The 26,203-nt window shown below is 43.0% G+C and overlaps 3 protein-coding genes across 7 annotated transcripts in view; 2 read left to right on the plus strand and 1 right to left on the minus strand.

The window, feature by feature from the left end:
• Positions 1-995: 995 nt before the first annotated feature.
• BAG2 (BAG cochaperone 2) lies at positions 996-12,465 on the plus strand. 2 transcript variants are annotated; one of them, XR_014006142.1, is made up of 4 exons: positions 996-1,828; positions 7,185-7,294; positions 7,904-8,685; positions 9,169-12,465. XR_014006142.1 is itself a non-coding variant. In XM_081187088.1 (3 exons), exons 1-3 carry the CDS (start codon positions 1,446-1,448, stop codon positions 8,302-8,304), a joined length of 894 nt encoding a protein of 297 aa, XP_081043214.1. In that variant the 5' UTR covers positions 996-1,445; the 3' UTR covers positions 8,305-9,114. The 2 variants fall into 2 exon arrangements, 1 of the variants encoding a protein (XP_081043214.1); XM_081187088.1 differs by lacking the exon at positions 9,169-12,465 and having other exon boundaries at positions 7,904-9,114.
• Positions 10,081-24,413, minus strand: RAB23 (RAB23, member RAS oncogene family). Of its 4 annotated transcripts, none has more exons than XM_081187091.1 (7): positions 24,294-24,413; positions 20,685-20,898; positions 18,869-18,954; positions 17,782-17,938; positions 16,218-16,300; positions 14,770-14,862; positions 10,081-13,609 (listed from the first exon to the last, which is right to left on the minus strand). In XM_081187091.1, exons 2-7 carry the CDS (start codon positions 20,837-20,839, stop codon positions 13,470-13,472), a joined length of 714 nt encoding a protein of 237 aa, XP_081043217.1. In that variant the 5' UTR covers positions 20,840-20,898; positions 24,294-24,413; the 3' UTR covers positions 10,081-13,469. The 4 variants fall into 4 exon arrangements, with proteins under 4 accessions (XP_081043217.1, XP_081043218.1, XP_081043219.1 ...); XM_081187092.1 differs by lacking the exon at positions 24,294-24,413 and adding an exon at positions 23,947-24,069; XM_081187093.1 differs by lacking the exon at positions 24,294-24,413 and adding an exon at positions 23,601-23,690.
• PRIM2 (DNA primase subunit 2) overlaps positions 24,061-26,203 on the plus strand; it is a 72,445-nt gene continuing 70,302 nt past the window's right edge. Inside the window, 2 exon segments of the mRNA XM_081187074.1 lie at positions 24,061-24,315; positions 24,318-24,571. Of these exon segments, the coding sequence (XP_081043200.1) occupies positions 24,063-24,315; positions 24,318-24,571 (507 nt within the window). The 5' untranslated portion in view covers positions 24,061-24,062.

Raw genomic sequence — 26,203 nt, forward strand, 5'->3', positions numbered from 1 at the left:
CAGCCAAAACGAGTATGTTGGCATGTTTTTTATATATATATACCTTCTTTTACACAAGTACCCTTCTCAGGAAACATTCGATGTTACGTAAAGTAATCAAAATAAAAACAGCCAAGAACCATACCAAGATTGCGGGTTCCATCCCTGTATGGGACAGCTGCGTGTTTGTCATTATTTTGAAACTACAAGAGGTTAGCTAAATTTACCTGGATTTCTTCCTGTTCTGCTGTAGTTGCTTTATCAGAAAGAATCCTACCAATGCCAGTCAACTCCTGCACCCCCTTCCAATTCCTTTTTGTTACTTGTGGAGTTTGCCACACTGAGTACAGGTAATGCTTAGTATTGTTTTCTGCCATCTTGCAGGAGCAGCTTCATGTTTAAGAGGTAGGTTGATAAATAAAGGGAACATTTTGAAAGCTGATTCATCTTAATGAAATTTGTCCTAACCAGGAGATAGAGGTGAGACCAACAGTTCCACAGTTAAAATATTTTGTGGTTTCACTTAATTGTCGTTATAATGTATCCAAATTTTAATGCCCAGTTATTTAATCAGTTGATCTTTTTAAAGATTCAAATATTTAGTGGTAGTATCTGCAATAGCCTTTTGCAGATTTATGCTAAGCTACTCAGGTGCAGTATAATTTACTTTGTACCCTGAAACTATACAGACTTTTATCTGTGGCCTTGCCTTTGGGTCCTTTTCATTGTGCCATGTGTTTTTAATGTAAGGTTTTGTGTTTTATGCGTTCTAAATAATATTTGTTTAAAACACTTTTTTTTAAAAATTGCTTTGTTCCTGCTGAAGTGTGTAATAAATCTTCAGTGGGTTCTCCCCCCCCCCCCACGTGGTGATTTGCCTTTTCTTTTTTTAAGGAGGAGGAGGGAAAAGAATTGAGAACAACTGCAGTGCAGTTAATGGGAGTAAAGCTATCAAACGTTTGGCTCCAGCTCAAGACTGCAGGGACTGCAGTGCCCCCCCCTTTAAAAAAACCTACAGCCTCTCCACTTTAGGATATGCGTCAGGATGATGGAGAGAAAAAAGGTTAGCCACTTTCTCAGCAAGAGGGGCACGTTTAGCTGAGCTGCGAAAGGAAAGCACCAAGAAGCATGTCCTTAATGGGAAGCAGGGATGGCGCCCTATGACGCTCCCAGTGCAAGGCGCGAAAGAGGGCGGGAAGGAGGAGGGTTGCTGATCCAACACAAGGTCCCTTTGTCCATTACGAAGACAAATGGCCCTTCTTCTAAGGCATTCATTTGCGGCCACCTCTCTCACTAAGACTGGAATCAGCTATAAAGGGCTTCATTTAAACAAATACGAATGACACACCACCGGGCTGCCCTCACCCCTAGGGCGCAGCTTAAGCCACAGACCCCGTTTCCAGTGCTGCGACCAGCAGGCAAGGATAGAACGCGATGGGTTCTGGGAGGCGGCAGCGCCTCTGAACATGTGCAGAGCACTTTCCGCGGGCAGGGGCGGGGTGGGCCCCTCTTCTCCTAAGGGAGGAGGCGGCTCGTCTCCTTCTTTGGCGGCGCGTCGGGTGTCAGCCCTGCTGCAGTCGCTGCCTGCCTGCCTGCGGGGACGCTCTCCAGGCAAGCGGCGGGCGGGGAAGCAGCAGCACCGGGCGGCGGCGGCGACGTCGTCTTGGCTCTCCCGGCCCGCCATGGCCCAGGCCAAGATCAGCAGCTCCAGGAGCAGCTCCGGCGTCGCCGAAGCCGGCGGCCAGCAGCAAGCGGGTGGGGGGCAGCTGCGGGGCCGCTTCTTCCGTTCCACCTCCATGGCGGACCGATCCAGCCGCCTGCTCGAGTGCCTGGACCAGCTGGAGAGGAGGTAACACCCGCCGGGCTCGGCTAGGGAACGGGGCGGACAGTGGTCTGGCTTGGCTTGAGAGAGAGAGAGAGAGAGAGAGAGAGAGAGAGAGAGAGAGAGAGAGAGAGAGAGAGAGAGAGAGAGAGAGAGATATATATATATATAAAGTAGGGAGGCAGAGAGAGAGAGAGCTGCTCTCCTGCAATGGGCATTAAAAAGCAGAGTCAAATCATAATATGACTTCTTCTCCCCGTCGGGGTTCCCGTGTCTTCCTTTTGAAGGGTTTCCATATGGGGCTGGCTTTTGTTGCTTGCCAGGCTCCCTGTTAAGCCCCGTGCGAGGGATGTTCACTAATCTTATCTTTCTAATAATCCCCTGATTAGAATCGCTCTGCAAACTTGCAAAGTGCTGCTTTGTCCCAGCCAGTTTTCCTTTTGTTGTTCAGGTATGGTTTCAGCGGTGTCAGGCATGGGAAAGCAGCGATTATTGCTTCGCAATCCAAGGTGATGTCTGAAATCCTAGCACTTTTCACATATGAACTGGAATGAGGGGGACACAGGATCGTGTGTGTCATCCTTACTGCTAGCCGTTATGTCTTTAGATCCTATGCACATAGGATTATTTTTTAAAAATGGATTTTTTTCTCTGCAGTTGGAAAAGCAAGGTTCACGTTGGGGTCGGGGGAAAGAGGAGAATATTTGTTCTCCTTGAGCTGAATTTATGAAAGTTGAGGTGAGATGGATCACCCAGTCCTGCTCTCCCACTTTCAGCCTAATATGTGAAGGTTGCTTCTGCCACCAAACCTCTTGTGTGCATTTTAATATCTGTGCATTGTGTCAAGAGACATGTTAAGTTGAAGGCAGGCATCAGCACCTGACACCCTGGGGCAGCTGTCAGGGCTCACCCAGCATGTCACTGCAAGCCACCATTTATATTTTCCAGAGTGACATGAGTTTGGCACTCTGGGGCACTGTGAAGAATTAAAATGCCATCTCTCATCCTCCCCCCCCCCCATGCACAACTGCTGCCACTACTGGATATGCCTGAGGGGACCTATCTGTGTAAGACAGGGTCCACCAGAAGGCACTTTGACCTTTGTCATTACTATTTGGGGAGAGGTACTTTAGTTGCTAATACACACATACAAGGTATTTTCCTACATTAAAAACAAGGCCTTGTTCCTTAAATGGAAGCCAGCATTTCGAAATCAGTGCTCTTGACGGGGTGATACAGTGGTAGCTCAGGTTAAGTACTTAATTTGTTCCAGAGGTCCGTTCTTAACCTGAAACTGTTCTTAACCTGAAGCACCACTTTAGCTAATGGGGCCTCCCGCTGCCACCACGCTGCCGGAGCACGATTTCTGTTCTCATCCTGAAGCAAAGTTCTTAACCTGAGGTACTATTTCTAGGTTAGCGGAGTCTGTAACCTGAAGCATATGTAACCTGAAGCGTATGTAACCCAAGGTACCACTGTACACCCATTACCCCCATCCTGGTCAGTTGTCAGGATGTAAAATAACAGAGGTTGATTGGAAGTGATTTGCTGGAAGCTTTCGCAGGGAATTGTTAGCTGAGTTGCCATTTGAATCTAAGGACTCGTTGACAAATGATGAGGTGCTCTGGTGGTGCATGCAGGAGAGTTGGTTAGGTCAGATAGGAGGCTGCGGAAGATATGGGTCTTCTGCTGCCATATACCAAAGGGAATGGAGGTGATAACATATTACTGCAACTTACTGCAAGGTGCTCGCTGTCCGTGGGGTTATTAACAGAAGTTAATACGGTTAATAATAGAACATTAAGTGAAACTGGATGTATAGAAACACATTTCACCTGGTTAATTTCAGGCTTCAGTTTTAAAGTTTAAATAGCTTGGGATCAAGATACCTTGAAGACCACAAATACATCCTTGTTTATTAATATCGTCCCTTGAGTCCTCATCACTGAGTCCCCTTTGTATGCAGAAGTGAGGTGGACTGTGATGGAGCATTTCCATTTGTGTCACCCCAACTCTGGAATGCTCTCTCTCTATCTAATGCCATTTCAGCAACAGATTTAAAAAATGCTATTTTTATTCTTATTTATTTATGATTATTACTTTGTCAAAATAAAATAAAATAAAAGTTGCTTAGGCTCTTTTCTTCTGTGTTTTCTCAACTGTTTTAGTTCAGTGTGACCTTTGTTATTCTCTGTTGTTCCTTTTTTATTGAGTTTTACAGATATGATTGATGGCTGATTTGAATATTTAAATGTTTGTTTTAAATATTTGTTCGCTGCTCCTGGTCGCTTTTATCTGAATAGTGTCATATGATTTGATACATGTACATGCATGTTTATTTTGAAATGGTGTTTTCCCCCTCATGCAAGCAATTATTTTATGCTTCAGTAACTGAGTGTGTGTGTAGCTCCAAGAGCTACAACCTCGTGCAGGATGTTGGGGCATTTTAACTTCATAGCCGGTTGCAGCTGCCTCACACTTTCCCTCAGTATCTGTGTAAGAATGAGGAAGAAATTTGCTGCTGCAAGATGGTCCAGCTTTATGAGTGACGTACACAGGTGCCCTGGTGGGAGAGGCCTATATATAGTTCCAAACTAGGAGGGACCTGGGAGCCCCAGCTGTCATTCCACAAACCATATGGAGTCTGAGCACCTTTTTTTGTTGGCAATGCCTGGGCCCTAAGGATTCTAAGCCCCACTCGACTCAATGGGATTTGCTCAATGCTAAATATGCTTAGGGTTTTAATTTGTCAGGAATATGTGATTCAAAATGAGAACCTTCCATTCCAGCTCCACTTCCTTAAGGCAGGGAAATCTTTATATCAGAAACATTATCAATCCTTTTCCACTTAAGCCACACAGTTGAGTTGCCTGACTGCTAACATCCAGGTGTGTGCATCGGTGGTGGGAAATAGGCTCTTACCATTTGAAGAATTCACAGGACACCTTTTAAAAATAGACTCTACAAAATAAAACCTGGGAACAAACGAGGGCACACAATTAAGCCTCCCCCCCTCCCCGCCCCAGCTGTCCTATTTCGGGCCTTAAAAAGAGTGTGACCTGAAGGAACTTAGCCGAGGAAGCTTTTCCTGTGATAAAGTGAAGGGTTCACATACTTAATTTTTGCATCGTTAGCTTGCTGCTAAAGGCACTGGTAGCAAACAAACAAACCCTGCCAGAGCTGTAACCTGTTGAATAAGAAACAATGCTACAGTACTAGTTTGCTGCTTAGTAGAAATAGAAAACTATATTACAGTACATTAGAGCATTACAGCTATCTCCTTCAAATCCTGCTGAAGCTGAAATAGCTTGCTGCTCCTGCTGTTGCATTTCATAACATATATTTCCATCTCCAAAAAAGGAAGCTAGAGAGCTTAGAAAAATAAGAGAGGATATCCTAGAACTGGACTGGGCCGAGGTGAACAGTTTGGCTGTGGAAGTTCAGCTAGTTGATGGAGGCCTAGCGTTCAACGAGGTGGCTGCACGCTTGATAAAACACTCTTCCTGACAGAACAAACCCTTCACACAGAGCTAGAGATCTGAAAGAAGGAGTTCTAGCCTAATTTTCTCTCCACCATGCTAATTTCCGTGAGCAGAAAGCAGCTCACTAGGTGTCCTTGAACCAGTCAGTGTCTCTCACTCACAGGTTTTAACCTACCTCACAGGGTAGTTGTGAGCATAAAATGGGTTGGAGAGGAATATTGAGCTCTTTGGAGGAAAGGTGGGATATAAATGTACAGTGGTACCTCAGGTTAAGTACTTAATTCGTTCCGGAGGTCCGTACTTAACCTGAAACTGTTCTTAACCTGAAGCACCACTTTAGCTAATGGGGCCTCCTGCTGCCGCCGTGCACTGGAGCCCGATTTCTGTTCTCATCCTGACACAAAGTTCTTAACCTGAAGCACTATTTCTGGGTTAGCAGAGTCTGTAACCTGAAGCGTATGTAACCCGAGGTACCATGTAATAATATTAATTAATGAATAATTGTTTTGTACGAAAAAGCACCCCATCATGTGCTTTTTCCCCCATCAGCAGTTTGAAGAGGCACTAGGCAAACACAGAACTAAGCTCAAGGCTTTTCTGTTACCTTAGCTTCATGAATATTTTTGTTAACAGTTTGGAAAAGACAGGTGTAAAACAATACGGACTTCTCTGTTTTCAAACATAAAACTCCACTGGGATAACACCACCATACCACTGTCGGTGTAGAATGAATGTAGGCGATCGACAAGATAGTGAAATTAATTTTAACTCCAGCATAACAAGTTACTTCTGTGGAAGCGGAAGACCACACTTTTAGGAATTCTAGTCCTGCTGGTGAGGTTGGCTTTGAATATTTTAATGAGATTTCTAATGAGATATGTGAATGAATGTAACAGTGGGCATGACAGTTAAACACACACACACACACACACACACACACACACAGACAGACAGACACACACACACACACACACACACACACACACACACAAGCACAGCATTGATTTGACCCATAAAAGTCTCTTCATACATTGTAGTAGAAGAAGAGACCCATTAAATCTTTCAGGAGCAGGGAACACAGTTCTCATAACACTGAGCGTTTTTTTAGTGCAAATGTCTTTCTGTAGACATTCATGACTGAATACACCACTTCTCCTGAAGCTGAAACAGAGGATCAAACAGGCATGACTCAGCAGATCCATGAGCAGCAGTCTCAAAAGCTTTATACAGTAAAAGAGCCATGCCATGTTTAAACCCCTTCCCCGCATCACTTTTCTGAGGGAGATTACCCCAATTGGCCCTCGTTCCATAATAAAGCAAACCCCAAACCAATTTCAAGAAAATGTTTTTAAACCTTCCTGCAGGAACACAATTGCAGTTGTGTGTGTGTGAATAGTTGAATTCCATTCAAAAAGGCCAAAGCAGCAATTTCCACAAGTGGATTAATCTCTTCACCGTGCCATTTTCTCAGTAGCAACGGCCTTCTTCCGCCCTTATTTGCATGCTAGGGAAAAATATTGGCAGCGCAAGTAATTTAGTTATCTACTCTAAATGTAAATTGAATTGGTACCGTCATGAATGAGCAATTATTTTTAAAATAAAAAAATTCCTTCCAGTAGCACCTTAAAGACCAACTAAGTTAGTTCTTGGTATGAGCTTTCGTGTGCAAGCACACTTCTTCAGATATCTTCGTGCTTGCACACGAAAGCTCATACCAAGAACTAACTTAGTTGGTCTTTAAGGTGCTACTGGAAGGAATTTTTTTATTTTGACTATGGCAGACCAACACGGCTACCTATCTGTAACTGCAATTATTTTTAGTTATTTGCTAGAGAACGTCAGTATGGGTAACATTTGATTGTTTACAAACTCTCTTCCTATTTGGTTTTTCCTCTTCCCAGGGTTGAAGCTTTGCGCGATACAGCATCTTCAATGGAGCAGGAAAAGGAATCACTTCTAGAAATGATCCATGGCATACAAAACAGCCAGGATATGAGGAACATTAGTGAAGGTAATAGTCAAGCAGTTCTTGAATCACTCACTCACTTTGGGCAAATGAAAAAAAAGATATACAGTATAGGGTAGTAGCCAATTGGTGGAAGGAGGCTATTTTTGGCAATTTCTCCTACTCCCTGTAGCTCCCAAAATTCACTCCAAAGTGCCATGGGCGTGTGGATATCCCAGTCCTATTTGGGTGAGGAATAGAAGGTTGCAGGGAGACAGGAGAAATCACCCAAAATTATTCCCTTCCTTGTTATTGTTGATGGGTGCCTTCCATCTGTGGAGCAACACCAATTGTGTACCATTCATAAATCTCATAATTTCATATTCTTGGAAAACACACCATACAATGTTTGAGCCCCTTTGCCTGGTAGTGAAACACTTGTTATTTTGCATGGATAGCTGCAATATTGGCCAAGTCAAAACCCTCTCCTAAGAGAGAAAATCTCTTGGCAAGCCCACTAGAACTATGATTGCACTCCCAGCTTCTATGTTGTGCGGTAGAAGAGGCAATTATACAAATAATACTACTAGTTTAGCTTGACTTTTCCAATTTAGTACAGCACGTTGGTTTGATGTAAAGCTTTAAAACCAAAACGTTTTCACTTTCAAAATGCAGGTGAAAGAGAAGAACTCAGTCTGACTGCTAAACGTTTGATGGGCAGAACCCTCACGGTGGAGGTTTCAGTAGAAACCATCCGAAATCCCCAGCAGCAAGAGTCCCTATTACATGCCACACGGATGATCGATGAAATAGTTGGCAAACTATTGGATGATTTGGAAGACTCCAAGAGCCGCTTAATGTCGCTTTATGGTGCTTGTACATCTGAGGTGCCTGCTGGACCTGTTAACCAAAAATTCCAGTCTGTTGTAATTGGATGTGCGATAGAAGATCAGAAGAAAATCAAAAGACGGCTAGAGACTCTTCTCAGAAACATAGAAAACTCTGAAAAATCCATCATGCTATTGGAGCACCAGAAATCCACCGCAAGGCACCTCTGCAACAATGGGAAAGATTAAAAGCGAAATCAAATAAATCAAAGAATTGCTGCTTCCCTGCAATTTGAAGAAGAAGAAGAAAGCAACACCAGAGGACCTTGCATGTCTATGTAGCCCTTAAACCAACTCTTGGGCGTTCAGAGCACAGAGGCATAGCTAAAAGGGAAGAAGCTTGGCAAAATTCCCTTACTTTACCCTCAGTGAGAAGACTACCAATTAAAAAAATGGACTCATATGAAGCGCTTCCTCACTCTGCGGCAGATACAGGATTAAGCAGCTATAGGACTGTAGAAGCACATGAACATCCAGCAGTTTTCAATCCGTTGCTTTTCTTCCCCCAGAGTTATCCAGCCTATTTTACTCTGTGTGGGGAATAGTAGCGTCCTGGATATATTAAAATAGGTAGCTATAGCCATATTTGATATCAGTATTAAAATGTAGGCATCTGATGATGTGCCAATGATTTAACTTTTCATAAGCTGTATTTGGTTTGCTCCCGTACAGTTAACTGTTTTAGTATTTTGATACTTCTGTTATAAAAAAATCCGCTGCTGAATTCCAGAAGCTCCTCAATCCCTGTTTTGCTTTGTTCTCTAGAAAGCTTCAGTGTCTACCATCATGTGCAAAAATGTCACATCGCACACTTCCTTTCCTCTCTTTCTCTCTCTCTCACACCTACACACACTCACACACAAAAGGCAGGTAAATGAGCATTGCATAGGGAGAGGATTCTGGGGTAAGCGGATTGCTGCAGTAGATGCAAAGAAAACGATGTGCACTTTTTTCTTGCTGAAAATTAATAAAAGTAGATTGCACTCTACATTGTAAACACTTCCATAGCCTTTTTTTTGGGTAAAGGTTATATTTAGTTATTTTTATCTATAGAGCTACAAATTGCTGGACCAAGGCAAATTGTGAGAAACTTTATATTCTAGTCGCACTCCCTCTATTACTCTACCTGCTCAGAAATCTTAACGTGTAGGTATCAATTTGTTCGCCAGTTGCTACATCTCTGTTACGGCTGTGGAAATTGCTCCCCAGTTTTCTGCAACGCTCTGGGTAGTGTGGAAGGCCAAATGATAGCTGGTGCACAAAGACTCGCTGCGAAGCTGACCAAACCTATTGTGCTGTGCACCCTATTGTGGTGGAAGCAATGAACGTTATGCATCTTTGACCTGCCCACCCAGTGGGGTTTATTGGCATCTACCATTGCAAAGGAGATGGTGGAACTCTCGGAAGCCTGCTGTGACAATGCTAGGCGCATAGAGAATCAAATGGCTTGCCTTCATAGGAACTTGAGTCCTGCCATTATTTCCAGGTCCAGGTGAGGTGTCCAATGCCTGGCTTGGTGGCACCAGTTTCAGTTGTTTTCATCCTACAAACATGGACAAGATGCTTGTGTAGACCAATCACAATATGTTTTTTTGACCATTATTCACCATGGCTCATTCAAGCCACATGCTGAGGGTTATGCAGGTGGGTCTGGGGGGAGGTTGATGCATCATTATGTGAGAGAAGCACCATTAAAGGGCTATGCTATGACCAGTGGAACTCCACCTGGGAACAGCAGAGGCAGGCCCCTTAGAACAAGCTCCCCTCTGCAATATAGCAGGCGCAATTGTTTCAATTGTTTATTTAAAACATACTTCCCCACTTAGACATTTCCCTTGTCCACTGATGCTGATTTAATAATTCCAGCACTGCAATGATATTTTGCTGTTTGAGGGGTGTTTATTACTTCATTAGCATAGTTTTTACTACTGTAAACAGCTCTGGAGGTTTTCTGTTTTTTTAAAAAAATGAAAATCTGCCTACAACTTATTAATAAATGCAGTAAACAGACAGAATACCAGTCACTTTTGTTATCCTACAATAGTTAAGACTTGAAACATAACTCAGAATCAGGCACACTATAACATAACTGGCACCTTTAAAAATTTGAGAATAGGTGAATGCCCGGCAGACACTGCATTGTATCCAAGGCATATTATGATTTAGGAAAAGAATGTTAGTAAATACCAGTTGACTGCATGCCAGTTTTATGGAAAATCAGCTTTCGGTTAAAATGCTTAGGTTCCAATTCACCTAAGGGGAACAGGGGTATGGAAATAGGCTTTGGCACACAGACAATACCAATGGAGTCTATTTTGTGCATATAAAGGAACAAGCAGAGAGAGATACACTTCCAGTATCCAGTGCTGCATGAAAAATGATGTTTTCTAGCCTGGGACTGTAGACAAAGAGCAAGGTAGATAGCTGGTTAACAGCGCAAATCACCGCTGTAGAGGTGTTAGCAGGACCCACTTCCCTCCTTCAAAATGGGCCAACTATCACCACTATCAAAGCTGGCAGTGTTACCCATACATTTAGCAACATAATGCAGAGTTGTTTTTTGCATGAAAAGTCTTCTCGCTTAGACATCTAGCAATGACTTTCAATTAACGCAGTTGCTCATTAGGCAGGAATTCAACACTGTACTCTGACTGATCCCTCAGTGCAAGCATGTTGGCTTGCCAGATGGAACAATTCCTTCTCTTATGTGCTGCTCTGGGGTGCATGTGGGGAGGAAAAGTGGGGGAACCCCCCTTGTGCAAACAGAAATCCTGGTGCAGGGCTTCTGCCAACAGGACTCGTAGTTCAACATGATACAAAAATGACTGGTAGTGCATCTTCCTTCTGTACTTAATACATCTATATTGAAAATATATTACAGGTGACTTCTGTAATAATTTTCTGGCGTTAAGAAAAGATATCCTAGAGATATCTAGGATGGTCCGTTATCAATCTTTAGCCTACTAAAGGCACTCAACTCAAGCTTTAAATTCTGAAAACAGTATGCGCTCAAACCTCAACGTACAGCAGCACAAGTACATGTTAGAAACACACATTACATTTGCACTATTTTATACAAAGGCAAACAAGTAAAAAAATCACTGAGATCAGATTCCTTCTGTTCACAAGTACAAAACATGTAAGGCTACTAGTTTAATGTAAAAATTTTCATATAAAAATAATGTGCACACAGAGCCACAGATACTTAAGCAAGATTGAGTTGACAGTGGACAGTTGGTAACTTGCTGATATGCTCTTGCATTTGTCAAAACAAAGCAAGACTTAATACAGTTTGGACCCATACATCTACAGCCATCCAGTGAGTAAATGCACTTGTTTAAAAATAAGGTACTTAATCCAACAGTTCATAATGAAGTAAGGGATTGATTACTGCAATGCCCAACTCATTGCCAGCAATGGGAATGGTTATGAAAGCAAAAGGAATCCTATGCTATTCATTATGTATGTATAACTATATACTTTTCATTCCATGTTACTCGATAGCTAGGCAAAGACTCCCATCGAAGAAAAAAGTATGTTAGTTTTAGCATATGCATGTTCATGGAATTTCAGAAGCCCTCTCTCAAAATATAACACTTACTGTGGGATGTTCTCTTAGGACGGACAATGCAATATTTCAAGGTTGATGGATATAGTTTTAAAAGGAATCTATCGGGTAGCTGAAAAGTAACATTCATGAAACGAGATCAATATTCAAAAGAACTGTACAATTCAGCTGCCAGAGCTCCAGGTCATGTTATTCGCCCTTGGATATAATTACGTTCCTCAGCTACTAATATCCAAAGTTTAGAATCAGAGTAATTTGGTAGTGACAGTACTTAGTTACAGAAATACTGTAGAAATATTAAACAACATGTAAACAGAAAGCAATCTTATAAATGCATGCTTCAACAAAGAGAACTAGGGTTAAAGTTTTACCAATGATCTTGCAGCTTGAGATTTTTAAAAAACAACTAATGCCCTCAACCCAAGTGCCCTGAAAATGCTGCCATCCTGATGAATGGGGTGGGCTGTGACATAGGAGAGCTGAGGGAGAATCCAGAGAAAGCCTTCATAACCCTACCCCATTCAGCCTCAAAAAAGTTAGTGGACCATGTTCAGGGGGGTTGTTGTAGAGAGGAAGGGATATGGAAGTCAGTTTTTCCCAAGTCCCAATATGTACCCTTAGCTCTGGCTCCAACCCACTTTATTGGGGTACACCATTAATGGGCCAACAATTTAATCCTATGCATGTTTATTTAAAGCATGTCCCATGAACCTGGAAGGTCTTGCTCTAAGACTATGCATAAGAGCCACAACGGCATGATTAAGAACAAGTGTGTATTTAAAGTAACAAAAAAAAAGGGGGGGAGCTTATTTCCCTGAACCTGGGATGCTCAATAGATATTACAACAAGCACTAGAAAAAGTCCTCAAAAGCACTTTGATAAAAAAAATCTCTTTATATTTTGCCATGTTTTTCCATTAATATATAAGCTATAGGGTTCTATTTTTTCAAAAACAGAGCTGATTGAAAATAGAACTACCAGGCTGTACCATTTATCACCTGCTTGCCTCATTAAAATTTAGAATATATATGTATATACATATGACACTAAATTAACTAAAACATCTAGGTGTAGCAGCAGAAGTATTTGCCTTTGGCACCGTACAATTTTTAAAAAGAAAAGTTAAGGTCCACAGAGTAGGGAGAATGTAAGCATGCACAATACCATTTGGGAAAGGTTTGTTCAAATTTTTTTTAAAGTGGAAGTCATCTTTAGGATGCCAATTCAGAAATTATCAGGAACATATCATTGGGCCCGGTACCTGATTTATTATCCTGAATCTCTGACCAAGTTTTTCTATACACACATTGCAGCTAGAATTCATAAGCTATATAAATATTGCACCGTCAATATTGCCAGAATGTGCATAGGGTAGTTTAACAAACTATTAATCCCAGCTGAGCTAGGTGGTCAAATAAGTAGGAAAAGGCATTTTCTCTTGAACGGTACCAATACTTAAGCATTTCAGCTGAACTTTTTTTTCTTCTTTTTAATAAAGTGAAACCTATTGTACACTTTAATACAACGCATCTTTCGCCTGGAAAGTTGTCCTATTGAATGTAAAACAAATGCATGGGGGCAAGGGTTCTATTTTTGTGCTGCTGGGGGGTCTCATTATGTACTGATAATAATTCACTGCAACAGGAATATCCACTATCAATGCAAGATCCAATGCGTGCAACATCTGCTAAAGCACTGGTAAAACACCTCTACAGCCAGTTGTGTCCCTTATGGGTTTCAGCCGAGCAGCTGTGTCAGACCATCTTTTCTTCTCTATGCGGGAGTGTTAGGGAATGCTGCAGTTGCTAAAAGGGCTTCTGTTTTTCTTGGTCCTTTGTTTGTTTGGCCTTAGGTTGATGACATCACCACCATTAAGCAAGTTAGAATTCTGCCCAGAATGACTTCCACCTGCTGTGTTGAAAACACCTATTTGAAATCAAGCACAGGCACAAAAACGGAGTTACATATATGCAAACTGACCATCTTTGAAATATATGAGAGATTTTAAAATTTTAATTGTGAGCATCTTGAACATTGTGAGATGTGTCCTATATACAGATAGATAGATAGATAGATAGATAGATAGATAGAGGATAGATAGATAGACAGAAATACAACTTAATGTAAAAGCATGGATAATGCACAATTTATCCTTAGTTTTTCCATTTTAGAAATGTGTGCCTGATCAAATAATGACTTCATAAGCCGAGATCCCAGAGACAATTAAATAAAATTAATGAATGCTACTGTCAATCTTTAATATATCTTTTTGCGGGGGAAAAGATGAAACCTAAGGGCAGGATTCAACTAAGTTGTTGCTTGGAATGAGATCTGCTCATGCAATGCAATTTTCCTCCCTTCTCTTCTCCCTGTGACCCTTAAAGGGTCAGGGGAAGCCCCAAGTTTAGGGGGTGCAGGGCAGGGAGTCCCATTGTGCAAGGAAAGCTCGTTTCTCACATACTCCAGTTAATGCTATGTTGAATTTCACCCTCAGTTATCAGACATTGGCACTCACACTCATCACTTGGCAACTAAAGCACAGCAGAGGCATAACCCTGCCACAACAAATCTTACTTTTAGACACAAGAAATGGTGAAGGGGAGGGGAGAGCAGACTGTGAAATACTTTAAAGAAGAGCTACATACAAAAGTTCAGTGTCTATGTACAAAAGACAGCTTACAAAGCTATTTTCATCAGGTGCCAGTTTTTCTTTAGAAAACAACAAAACAAAAACAGCCATCACTTGTGCATCTTCGCTGACATAATTACCATTAATGGCAGCTATATATTTTCAAACAATGCCAATATGCAGGGAATTCTGCACTGTCCATTCTTTGCATAACTTCAGTGCACAAGATTTTAAGAAAAGTGGCTGACATGCCCTGGCATCATCAGTACTGTAGTTTGACATTCTAGAATAGAAATCATAGCCACACACACACCGAGCACATTTTCCCTACAGCTATTTGGCAAATTAAGTGGTTTTTTTATTTCGCTTTCATTGAAATGCACTAGGAACAGAACAGGCACCCCATAGTTAACATTACATTTTATCAGCAGGCAATACGGTCTGGCGGCATACGTACCGATTTTGTTACTACTTGTGTGTACTACTTCTGGATCTTCAACTATTCTTTGTTTGAGTTTTTGAAGATACTTCTCAGCCAAATACTTAAAAACTGCAGAGTATATATAAAGAAACTTTCAGGCATTAAGAAAAAGAGACAGGCACAGTTTTACATATTCAAGCTACTAATCCAGGTTCGATTTCAAAGTAACAAAACTCCTACCGACCATAGAAAAAGAAAAATCCAACCACATAAATATCTCAGAAGGTGGTCACATGCAAGATAAGACACATATTGCAGGTCAGGATGAATCACATGTATACCTGAAGGAGCGTTTCTACCCCCATAGTTCTACCTGGGCACTGAGGTCCAGCGCCAAGGGCCTTCTGGCGGTTCCCTCACTGCGACAAGTCAAGTTACAGGGAACCAGGCACAGGGCCTTATCGGTGGCGGTGCCCACCCTGTGGAACACCCTCCCATCAGATGTCAAAGAAATAAACAACTACTGGACTTTTAGAAGACAACTGAAGGCAGCCCTATTTAGGGAAACTTTTAATATTTGATGAATCATTGTATTTTAATATTCTGCTGGAAGCCGCCCAGAGTGGCTGGGGTATAAATACATCATTATTATTATTATTATTATTATTATTATTATTATTATTATTATTAAGCTAGCACCTGATTTGTCAAGGGCTGATTTGAAAAACCATTCACAACAATTTGGACAACCAACACCTGGTATATTTATAAGAATGACCTACAGCTAAATATGTACACCCAGTTTGTTCTGTGCTGAACAAGCAGCCCAACCCTGCTTTACAACATTAAAACCAATCTCTTTTTCATCATGATTATAGGAATGTAAATAGCTGCCTTTTATCAAGTCACATCTATGGTGTCAGACAGGAGTCTTTCCTACACTTACCTGGCAATATCAGGGACCCTCTGCCTGCATAGCGCGTGCTCTACTACCAAGGTATGGTTGCTCCCATACATCTCTGCTGCCAGCCTTAGAGCCCTTAGTTTTTCAATCATTCCCTTTGCAATTTGAATTTAGCTTGAGAACTTACTTTACTTGGGCCTAGCTCTCACTGAAGTGGTAAACACTGGGACGTACCACTTTAGACTGCAGATGGATATTTGTGTGATCAAATGCTCTTCAGTCCATCCTGAACATTAAAAATTAGGTGTTGCAGACAAGAATGGATATAGGTTGATCACTTCGGCGAGAACTAGGCTTGACATTAGTGCTGGAAAATAAGAAAATAAGCCAGTGGCGGCCAAACTTGGCCCTCCAACTGTTTTGGGACTACAACTCCCATCATCCCTAGCAAACAGGACCAGTGGTCAGGGATGATGGGAATTGTAGTCCCAAAACAGCTGGAGGGCAAAGTTTGGCCATCACTGCAATAAGCAAACAACATTTGAAATTCCCTTCCGGAAAAGTTACAGCGAACTCTTACCTTCTGTTACGTTTAGGTCCTCCTTTACAGATGCTCGGTAGAATCTTAATTTTAGCTTTTTTGCCAACGCTTCTGCTTCTTCACTGTTTACCAGAGCAGAAAATTGTTTCAGACACTGGTTCTCCCCCCCCCCATTACAACAGACACAATTAATTTAGATTAAATTTAATCAATCATCTTCATGAAAGTAGATTATATTACTGAAAGGTAACTGTGTGCAAGAGCAGCAGAAGATTGCTGTTAACAATATTGTAGCCTTAGGTTTATTTGCTACAAGGACTGAAGAGGTGGAGCTAACAGATAGTGGGCGGGCAAACGTAACTAAAAATACAGTCATACCTTGGGTTACAGACGCTTCGGATTGCGCACCACGCCAAACCCGGAAGTACCAGAATAGGTTACTTCCGGGTTTTGGTGCTTGCGCATGCCCAGAAGCACTAAATCGCGCTTTGCACATGCACAGAAGCGCCGAATCACATCCCGCGAGTGCGCACACGCGGCGCTGCAGGTTGTGAATGCTACGGGTTGCAAACGTGCTTCCCGCATGGATCATGTTCGCAACCCGAGTGTCCACTGTATATACAGTAGTCTGTTATAAACCATCACAGCACCTTATGAAATATATGCAATCAATCAAGATATTCAGAGTTCATCTGTTATCTGCCATAACAGGGAAAACATAGCTCTTGCATACATAAACCAAGTTAAACTAAATCCCCTACATTTGTTTATTAAATTTATATTCCATCTTTCATCCAAGGAGCTCAGAGGGGCACTCCCCATGTTATCCTCAAAATAAGCCTGTGGAGAGGGTTTGGCTGAGAGACAGTGAATGTCCCAAGGTCCCAGTGAGCTTCATGGTTGAGTGGGGATTTCTACCCTCACCATCCAAGCCCTTGTCTGACACTCTAACCCCTACACCACCCAGGTTTAATAGGCAGCCATTCATTTCCAAACAGCCTGTGGCCAAACTATACCCTAGAGTGCCAGGCCCATGTCATGAGACACAGGTCTATCCTACTAGTGTGTGAACTGGAGAATGGGGCATGAATGATTTTAAAGTGGAATTGGGAATGGACTAGAGGGGCTGAGCTACTCCTCTTCACTCCCCAGCCTGCCCAAGCCACACTCCCTTCCAGTACAAGAAAAATAACCACTGGAGTTAGAACAGGAGCGGTAAGACTGCAGGGGCCAGTGGGATGGGGAGAGTTAACCACCACCTAACTATACACCTCATTTGCATTTGTACTCACTACATACTCTCTAAATACTGCTTTCATTATTATGTTGTTTAAATGGGCTTGTTTATTATACATTTTAATTATTGATGCTTTGTTGTTTGGATGAGATTGTTTTACTATGTATTTTAGTTACATGTAGCTATATTTGTTTAGTTTGTGGCCTGCATGCTGGTAGCTAGCCACAACGGACCATATATATCCATGCCCGTTATCAAAACGAATACTTGCCGCTTCTTTGAATTGTTTGCATTTTTGTGTGACCGTTACAAAGTCATTTAAGCGATTTGAAAACTGATTTCATGAAGCATGGCAACAGCACTTACTTCTTTATACAAGATTCATCTAGGAGGTCAATTTTATTCTGAACAAGCACTGTAGGGATGTCTCCGACTTCAGATACTACTTTCTCCTTCCAAGTAGGGATTGCTTCAAAAGACTCTCTGTCAACAGTCGAAAACACAAGCACGCACGCTTGGGCTCCTAAAAGTCACAATTAAGCACCTTTTTTTGATAAATTTGGTTAACCACATCAAACCTATTAAGAAGCTGGAACAGAACTGTTTTTTCCTACTTTATTCAAATAAAGCAAGCATTTTCCAGCTAGTTTGTGTTGAGCACAGTGGGACTTATACCAGAGTAAACATGGCTTATTGTCCCAAAGACTTTGTTCTTACATTTGACACAGGTCTTAAGGGCTGCACAGTAAACAGGTGTCTTAGTTGTCAAAATCACTCCTTAGGGTTGTTTATACTACACTTTAAAGAGAACCATGTAATGAGCCCCTTATCTGGAGTCAAATACTTGGATCTGAACAAAAAAACACCACTGCTTGTTATTATAAGAACAAGTTACTCATGATATTCTATCTAGCTCCCCACTGCCAACAGTGAATGGAAGGTAATAGTATATACACTGGCAAGCATTTTACCTGAATTCTGAGCAGTCACTCCTGTACTGTAAGCAGTACGAAACCTTGTGTACTTAATGAAACCCAATAGTCTATGCCTTAGCCAAAGTTCTTTGAGCTGGGGTTGTAGAGAATACCTGCAGTTATAGAGTATTGTTTTATATTGTATATTTTAATTTTAATTAATCCCTGTCAAACTTTGTAGAATACAAAAGAAATAAAATAGGTGTGGATGAACAAAATAGGTGTGCAGAAGGAACTAGATGAGTGGTTCTTAAATTTTGTTTCATTAAGGGCTGCCTTTAATACACCAGACTTTCTTTATAGCTACCATGTGGAAAGCCACCTTAAAAAGCTTTGCAATTAAAACTGATAATCTCCTCTTATCCTCTCTGGCTGGAATCTAACAATGCACATTGTTTAGGAGACATCAAAAGTAACACAGCCTGGAACCATTGCCAGTTTCCTATACGACATGTCAGTATGCTAGTAATTCTATTTACCTCTGTAATAAGCTTTCGTAATTGCATCAAATTCTTCTTGACCTGCTGTGTCCCACAGCATCAGTCGGACATCTTCATTGTTGACTCTTAAAAAAAAAAACAGCATACATTCTCAATATTTAGTCATACTATTAAAAGCAAAATAAATTTGTTATTTACAGTACATTTGTGGCAGTAGCGTTTATACCCCAAATCTTTTCATGAACACCTAAATCTATCCTACTTCCTTGTAAATTATTTATGCCTTTTCTTAAAAAATTCATTTTTTTATCACGATAGCTCTTGCCCCTTGCCTTTTATCTCACAACAACTCTGCATGGTATGTGAGAATGAAAAGAGTTTGACTGGCCAAAGGTAACCTAGTAGGCTTCATGGCTGAATGGAGATTGAGCCCAGGTTTCCTGTCAAACCTTAGGTCCCCAGATTCTGGTTTGACTACAATCACCATTGTTGCCAAGCAGAATGGCTGATTATTAAGGATGACAGGAGCTGTAGTTTATCATTATATGGAGACCCAAGGCTGTGGGACTACAACTTCCCTCACCCCACAACGATCAACCATGCTGACTAGGGATGATGGGAACAGCAGTTTAACAGCATATGGGGACCTAAGGTTGAGAAGTAACTGCTGTAACTGCTACACAACACTGCCTTGATTTCAACTGAAAACCATCCTGCATCTTACTTTTCCCCTCTTTCTTTGTGAAAATGACTTCACTACTGTGTGTTAGTGAAATTTTAAAATTCCAGCTTACTTTTACTAATAATAATAATAATAATAATTTTTTATTTATACCCCGCCCTCCCCAGCCAAGGCCGGGCTCAGAGCGGCTTACAAGCAATAATAAAAAACAAGATGAGTGATTACAACTTAAAAACAAAAATAAAATACAACATTAAAATAATGGAACATTAAAATATTAAAATGGAGCCTCATTGCAGGAGAAGGAAAAGAAAAAAGAAAAAGGGGGCGGAGGGAATCAAATTGGCTCCAATCCAAAGGCCAGGCGGAACAACTCTGTCTTACAGGCCCTGCGGAAAGAGATCAGATCCTGCAGGGCCCTGGTCTCATGAGACAGAGCGTTCCACCAAGTTGGGGCCAGTGCTGAAAAGGCCCTGGCTCTGGTTGAAGCCAATCTAACTTCCTTAGGGCCTGGGACCACTAGGGTGTTGTTATTTATGGACCTTGAGGCTCTCCGTGGGGCATACCAGGCGAGGCGGTCCCGTAGGTACGAGGGTCCTAGGCCGTGAAGGGCTTTAAAGGTCAAAAGCAGCACCTTAAATCTGACCCTGTACTCCACCGGGAGCCAGTGCAGCTTGAAAAGGATGAATATGCTCCCATGGCAGAGACGCTGTGAGGAGCCTCGCTGCAGCATTCTGTACCCGCTGGAGTTTCTGGGACAGCTTCAAGCTTCATTACTGTGATGTTCTTGTCCCCTACATAACATACTGCTATTCCCTGTCAGAAATATTCCCCACTTTTTCACTCATTCACACAACCTTTCTATCTCATCTGACAAATGAGACCTTTCCTTAAAAGGGCTGCTCTTTTACACAGTCTGTGCATTTTTTTGCATTTATTATTCAAGTCGGCAAATGTGGCACTTCTATGGAAAGTCTGCAGAATACAATTAGCATATAAATGCCTCACTTTCAGCGCTGTTAAAGAAAGGAAGAATAGTGTCACAACACTTTTCTCCAAGAAAACATTAGCTCAGCCCTTACAAAAAGCATCACACACAGGGAGGGAGGGAGAGAGAGAGACATACAAAGAGTGGCAAGAAGGAACTGTGCCCCCATATGTTAAAACACATACTGCATTTCTCTTTCCAGGAAATCAACTCCAATAGTTTTCTTGTAATCTTTTGTGAAAATTCCTTTGCAATATCTCTGGATCATACTGGACTTCCCAACAGCTCCGTTTCCAACGACCACCACTTTGATGGCCACTTCCAGATCTTCCTCCAACATCTTGGCAAATCCCCAAAGCCTGCAATTACTTCACAGTCTTAGCTAGATCTTCCCTGTATCTGAAGAGAAAGAGTAAAAATACTATTAAAGATAGTGCTATTAAAGATTCCAGCTTCTATGATCTACAGTGTATACGGGAGATAAGTGGCTTATAGACCCTGTCTTTGTCTTTCCCCCAAGGCATAATATCTCACTGTACAGCTGAATGCACTCAAGTTGACTATTCAGTGTCAGCACATACACCTTGAACCCAAGGACAACTAGGATACTCAGGGTCAATTGCATCAGATACTAACACACGCCCAAAGATCCTGCTGCAGAATTTTGCTGCCTGAGGAGGAAGATGCATGCAGAATGTCTATTCTTTCTAGCTCATTGCTCTTACCAAGCTGCATCAACCTAACACCATCATTAACTCTCAAATTCCAAGGCGAACAGTACTGTAGTATGAAAAAAAATGAAAGCGAAAGTTTAAAATATACCTATTTGAATTGTAACAAGTTACGACAAGTGCTCTTTTAAGTAGGGTGGCTTGTTTTCTTACCAGGCATGCACAACAGAAATTTATTCTCTTAACAGTGCCCCATAAAGTATTTGTTTATTATTTGAAAAGAGGGTAAAATCAAGATTGGTTAAGTAGCCCATACAAATTCAACTGAAAGAGAGTTACTCTAATTGTTTCAGAATTACAATGTCTGCAGCAATACATATCTTACGGCTGCACAGTATCACACTACAGTCCCTTCACGTCTTAATTCCTACCCGAGGCTGCTGTTTTCCGAGGCATTTCATGTCTACACCAGCGCCTTTCCAAAGATACACACACCCAGGTTTAAGTCAGATGTCAGTGTGCAAACTCTCTGAGGATTTAGCCTCATTCCATTCAGTATGATCTGTTGCTTGTTTCCTTCCCCACCCTGTGTAATGTTCCTTCCAGCCACAAGTTCATCTCATAAATCTCCAACACACACAGACACACACAGAGAAAAAACTACACACAAAAAACTATTCAGCTCCTTCCTACATCATACACATTGGCTGCCGTGGGAAGCAGCCTCCCAGGTCAAATTCTACTCCTAATATAATTAGAGTATCTGTTCTCTGGGTTGGCCTTATCCAAGTTCCCTAGGTGAGCAACTATTCTGACATTACACTGTTAATTAGAGGCCATAATTAGAGGGGGGGGGAGAGGAACAATGGGACACCAAGACATTTCCAAGGGTGGTAGCTCCACCCGGGGCTGTGACATGTAGCATTCACCAGAGCATGTCTTTATTGTGTTTCTGAAGCCCCCTAACTCACCACCAGGAATGTGCAATACTAGGGTGACTCAAAATGCAGTATGTGGGGCTCAGGCTCAAATGGCCAACGCTGCAGTATACAATAGTCACTGCTTGAGGAAGTCACCTGGTGAAGAAGATAATTTGTAAACTGACTAAGACCAGAGGTCACTTCTGGAGGATTTTGTAAATTTGCACACCTGAATTCTGCAAGGCCCTCCAAGACATACAGCCACTGCAGCAGACAAAGCATGTACGGTGGTACCTCGGGTTACATACGCTTCAGGTTACAGACTCCTCTAACCCAGAAATTATATCTCGGGTTAAGAACTTTGCTTCAGGATGAGAACAGAAATTGTGCTCCGGTGGTGCCGCAGCTGCAGGAGGCCCCATTAGCTAAAGTGGTGCTTCAGGTTAAGAACAATTTCAGGTTAAGAATGGACCTCTGGAACGAATTAAGTACTTAACCCGAGGTACAACTGTACAGCCCAGATCAGATCAGTGACTGTACCACAGGACCTCTAAACTTGTTGGTACCTCCACCTTGAGTTACCACTCCCCCAAGCAACATTTACATATTAGACTCAGGGAAACTCATTTTTACAGACCTGTTCACATGGCTTTTAGTATTCTTCAAAAAAAGAAACCACCCTGACACTTAACAAATATATCAGACAAGTGGTTTTCATAGGGCATCATTTTGTATATACCAAGTCTCACCCTAAACGTAACTAACGGAGCAGTTAGCTATTCAGACAAAATGCACAGTATCACCATCTAAGATAAGGAGTATACTAGGCCTGCCAAGTGACAGGTACATGAAGGCAGGCAAATAAGTGCAGAACTTCAACCAATATAACTGCAAGGGCTGCTTTGTAATGCAGGAGACCCCGTGGTTGCAAAATCTCCGCAATGTGGAAGGCCAAAGTTTAAATCTGACTGAGAACTCTGTCTTGGACCATCGGAGAGCAATAAAAATATCAGAAACCCAGAGTACGTACTGAGTGCCATGTCATCACAACTCTCTGAAATGTGAGCTCATAACCAAGGATTTCGAAGCCAGTTTCAGCTTCTCCACCATCTGAGGATGGTATACAAATTTAATAAATAATTGTAATAACCTTTTATAGGGCAGGTACCCAGCTGAATCATGCCAACCTAGCAGTTTGAAAGCACGTCAAAGTGCAAGTAGCTAAATAGGTACCACTCCGGTGGGAAGGTAAACAGTGTTTCTGTGCGCTGCTCTGGTTTGCCAGAAGCAGCTTAGTGATGCTGGCCACATGACCCGGAAAAATGTCTGCAGACAAACGTAAGCTCCCTCAGCCAGTAAAGCGAGGAGACCTACCGGTCAGGGGTCCTTTTACCTTTACCTTTATCCAGCTGAAAGAACATTGTTTCTGTTAAGGGAAGTGGATGTAGTGGAGTCAGACTAGAATCCGGGGGAGAGCCAGAGACAGTCCTCACTCTGTCATGAAGCTCACCTTGCTTGGGTCAGTCCTCGACTCCTAACCCAAACCTACCCCACAGGTTTGTTGTGACGGTTAAAATGGGGAAAAGGATAACCAAGATTTGCCATCCTGAGCTCTCTGGAGGAAATGTACACAAATGTAAAAAAATAAAAAATTGAGGGAGGAGAGTTCAGGCAGGGAGAAAGGCTCGCTCGGAGACTCGGACCGGGGTGGGGGGACGGGACATTTTTGCAATTCCAACCACACACACGCGCACATTACGCACAGGCTGCGCGCCTCGGCCGCTCCACCTCTCTCCCTGCAGCCTCCCAAGCCAACACCAAGTCGCCTGCACAGGCCGTTCCCTCCACGACCTTACCAGCACCTCCAGGCAGCCCCGGTGGCGGAGGCGCCCGGCTCCCGCCTTCCCACAGCAGCCAGCCCGCTTCACAGCTTCCCGCCCGGGGCCGCAGGCTCTGGCCGGCCGGCTCCCCGATGCCACTCCAGCAGCGGCGCCTCGCTAACCGGCGGCAGCGCGCGTGGAAGGCGCCTCCACGGCGACGGGCAGCCGGGAGAAGCGGAGGGCCGGCCCTTCCCAGCAGCTTACGCCCATCACCATCATCCCGGCTTCTCCCCGCCACCCGCCACCTCCTCCCAATGGCAAACACATCCCGGGCCGCCGCCCTTCCCGGGCTCCGCTTTCCTCCGGAGGCGAGAGGCGCTTACCGCCCCGAGCAAGCGCCGAGTCCCCGGCTCCGCCGCCCGCTTCTGCTCTCGGTGGGCGGGAACAGCCTTGCTGGCCCGGGTGGGAGATTGCAAGAGGAGGAGGAGGAGGAGGAGGAGGAGAAACGCCACATGCGACGAGGAGCAGCAGCCCCTTCGGCTCTGGGAGGCGCCGGATCCGCCACCAGCAGCTCGGCCCGGGCGAAGCAGGCGAAGCGCCCTGGCCTGGCGGCTCTCCGTCCTGGATGTGCAACCAGATCCTTATGCAAGCCCAGGCTGACGTAGGAAAAAAACCCCGCGGAGATGAACGGTGTATTATTGCTCCTAAACAAGCGCGGTTGGCGCCTAGGTAGCAGCAAGCCCTTGCATGGTGATGGTTTCGCTTGCTACAGCGCCCAGGGCGCCAATAACTCTCCCCTCCGCCCATCCTAATAAGGATCAAAGGTTTTGCAGTGCAATTCTATGCACGCCTACCGAGGTGTAAGTCCACCAGGACTTACTCCCAGGTAAGTGCGTATAGGGTTGCGGGTTTTAGGGCAATAGAAGGGTTAAGGCAGGGATGAAGGATCTGTGGGTCCTGAGCACGCGCTGGGCGTCCCCACTGGTTTAAAGCGTTGTTACTTCAGCCAAGAAGATGAGAGTTCAAATCCTCACTTAGCTGGTCTTCTGAAAACATCATGCTTTTGGGGTGAAAGATTACTGAGTTCAGTGTGACTGGTTTCCATTACAGATTAGTTGTCAGAGGCAACTGGGGCGGGCGGGAATTGTTTGGAGGAGCAAGCAATTCATTGCAGGTACTGTATTGTTATAGGAGACATTTACAGGTCTCCTATTACATACCTTGTCCTTTGGCCTAACTATGGTGTCCTGCAGGGTTTGACCTTGTGCCCAATGCTATCTGCATGAAGCTGCTAGGAAAGGTAATATGGAGGTGCAGAGGTGTTGTCATTGGTTATGTGCTCTATTTCTCCTTACCCTCACAAATTGGGAAGACGGGGGAGATTCTGAATAGGTGTCTGAGGTCAATGATGGACTGGATGGAGGTAAACAAACTGAAATTAATTCCTGGAAAGACAGAAGGGTTGAGCTAGGGATAGTGTGTCAGCATACTGTGTATGGAGTTAGTTGCATTCCCCTTGAAAATCAGATTCACAGTTTGGAGTTGCTGGAGTTACCCAGCTTTGCTCCAGGGTGCTTAGGATAGAGCTCCTTATGTGCAGGATTGAATTGTGAGGTCCTTAATTGTTTTAGAATCTGAAAGTGGGATGGGCAAACAAGTGCTGGAGAAGATGCAAACAAGGATTGCAACCATTGCTTTTAGCTTTTAGGTTTTAGCTGTTACATAACTGGCAGATATTATGTCAGAAGTTTGTTCGTGGAACTTGGGGAAGCATATGCACGCAATGTATAAAGGCATTGCCTGGTAACCATGTATGCCAGGATTCAAATCCAGTGGCAGGTCACACAAAGAATTAAAAAAGCTTCTCATGTTGCATTCAAACTGAAACATACCTGGGCATTTTTGTGAAAGTCAAATATAGTAGCAAAAATGGGGGGAGGATGCAGATAACATTCCTTCCATCCAAATTGTGGCATTCATTCTCTGTTGACCACGATGCTGGTTATCATTATTTATTTAGCTTCTAATGCCATTGCAGAATAACCATTTCAGGTGTCGACTGATATAGTGGGTTCCTTTTTACATTATGAAAGCACTAATGTGTTCAACATGTGCCCTCCTACATAAAAAGACCACCAAAAATTACCTTCCCTTTTCAAAGAAGAAAAGACAACATCAGAGAACTTAGGTAGATGTGCAAATTTTTGCCAGCCGCAGTGTTGCTTCAGCTTAAAGCAGCACACAGCTAAAGCAACTCACCCTGCCTAGAAGTGAAGGAGCTGCTGTAGCCATT

Source organism: Podarcis bocagei (genome assembly GCF_964188305.1).
Source record: "Podarcis bocagei genome assembly, chromosome: 3".
NCBI lineage: Eukaryota > Metazoa > Chordata > Lepidosauria > Squamata > Lacertidae > Podarcis > Podarcis bocagei.

Bases quoted from the DNA above. Each gene is read 5' to 3' on its own strand.
- BAG2 (XM_081187088.1), top strand. From the start codon at position 1,446: ATGTGCAGAGCACTTTCCGCGGGCAGGGGCGGGGTGGGCCCCTCTTCT. The intron at 1,829-7,184 runs GTAACACCCGCC...TCCTCTTCCCAG, and splicing joins CTGGACCAGCTGGAGAGGAG to GGTTGAAGCTTTGCGCGATA. The intron at 7,295-7,903 runs GTAATAGTCAAG...TTCAAAATGCAG, and splicing joins TATGAGGAACATTAGTGAAG to GTGAAAGAGAAGAACTCAGT.
- RAB23 (XM_081187091.1), bottom strand. From the start codon at position 20,839: ATGTTGGAGGAAGATCTGGAAGTGGCCATCAAAGTGGTGGTCGTTGGA. The intron at 18,955-20,684 runs GTATGTGTTTTA...TTTTTTTTTAAG, and splicing joins TTCCTGGAAAGAGAAATGCA to AGTCAACAATGAAGATGTCC. The intron at 13,610-14,769 runs GTACGTATGCCG...GATTTCAAATAG, and splicing joins CACAAGTAGTAACAAAATCG to GTGTTTTCAACACAGCAGGT.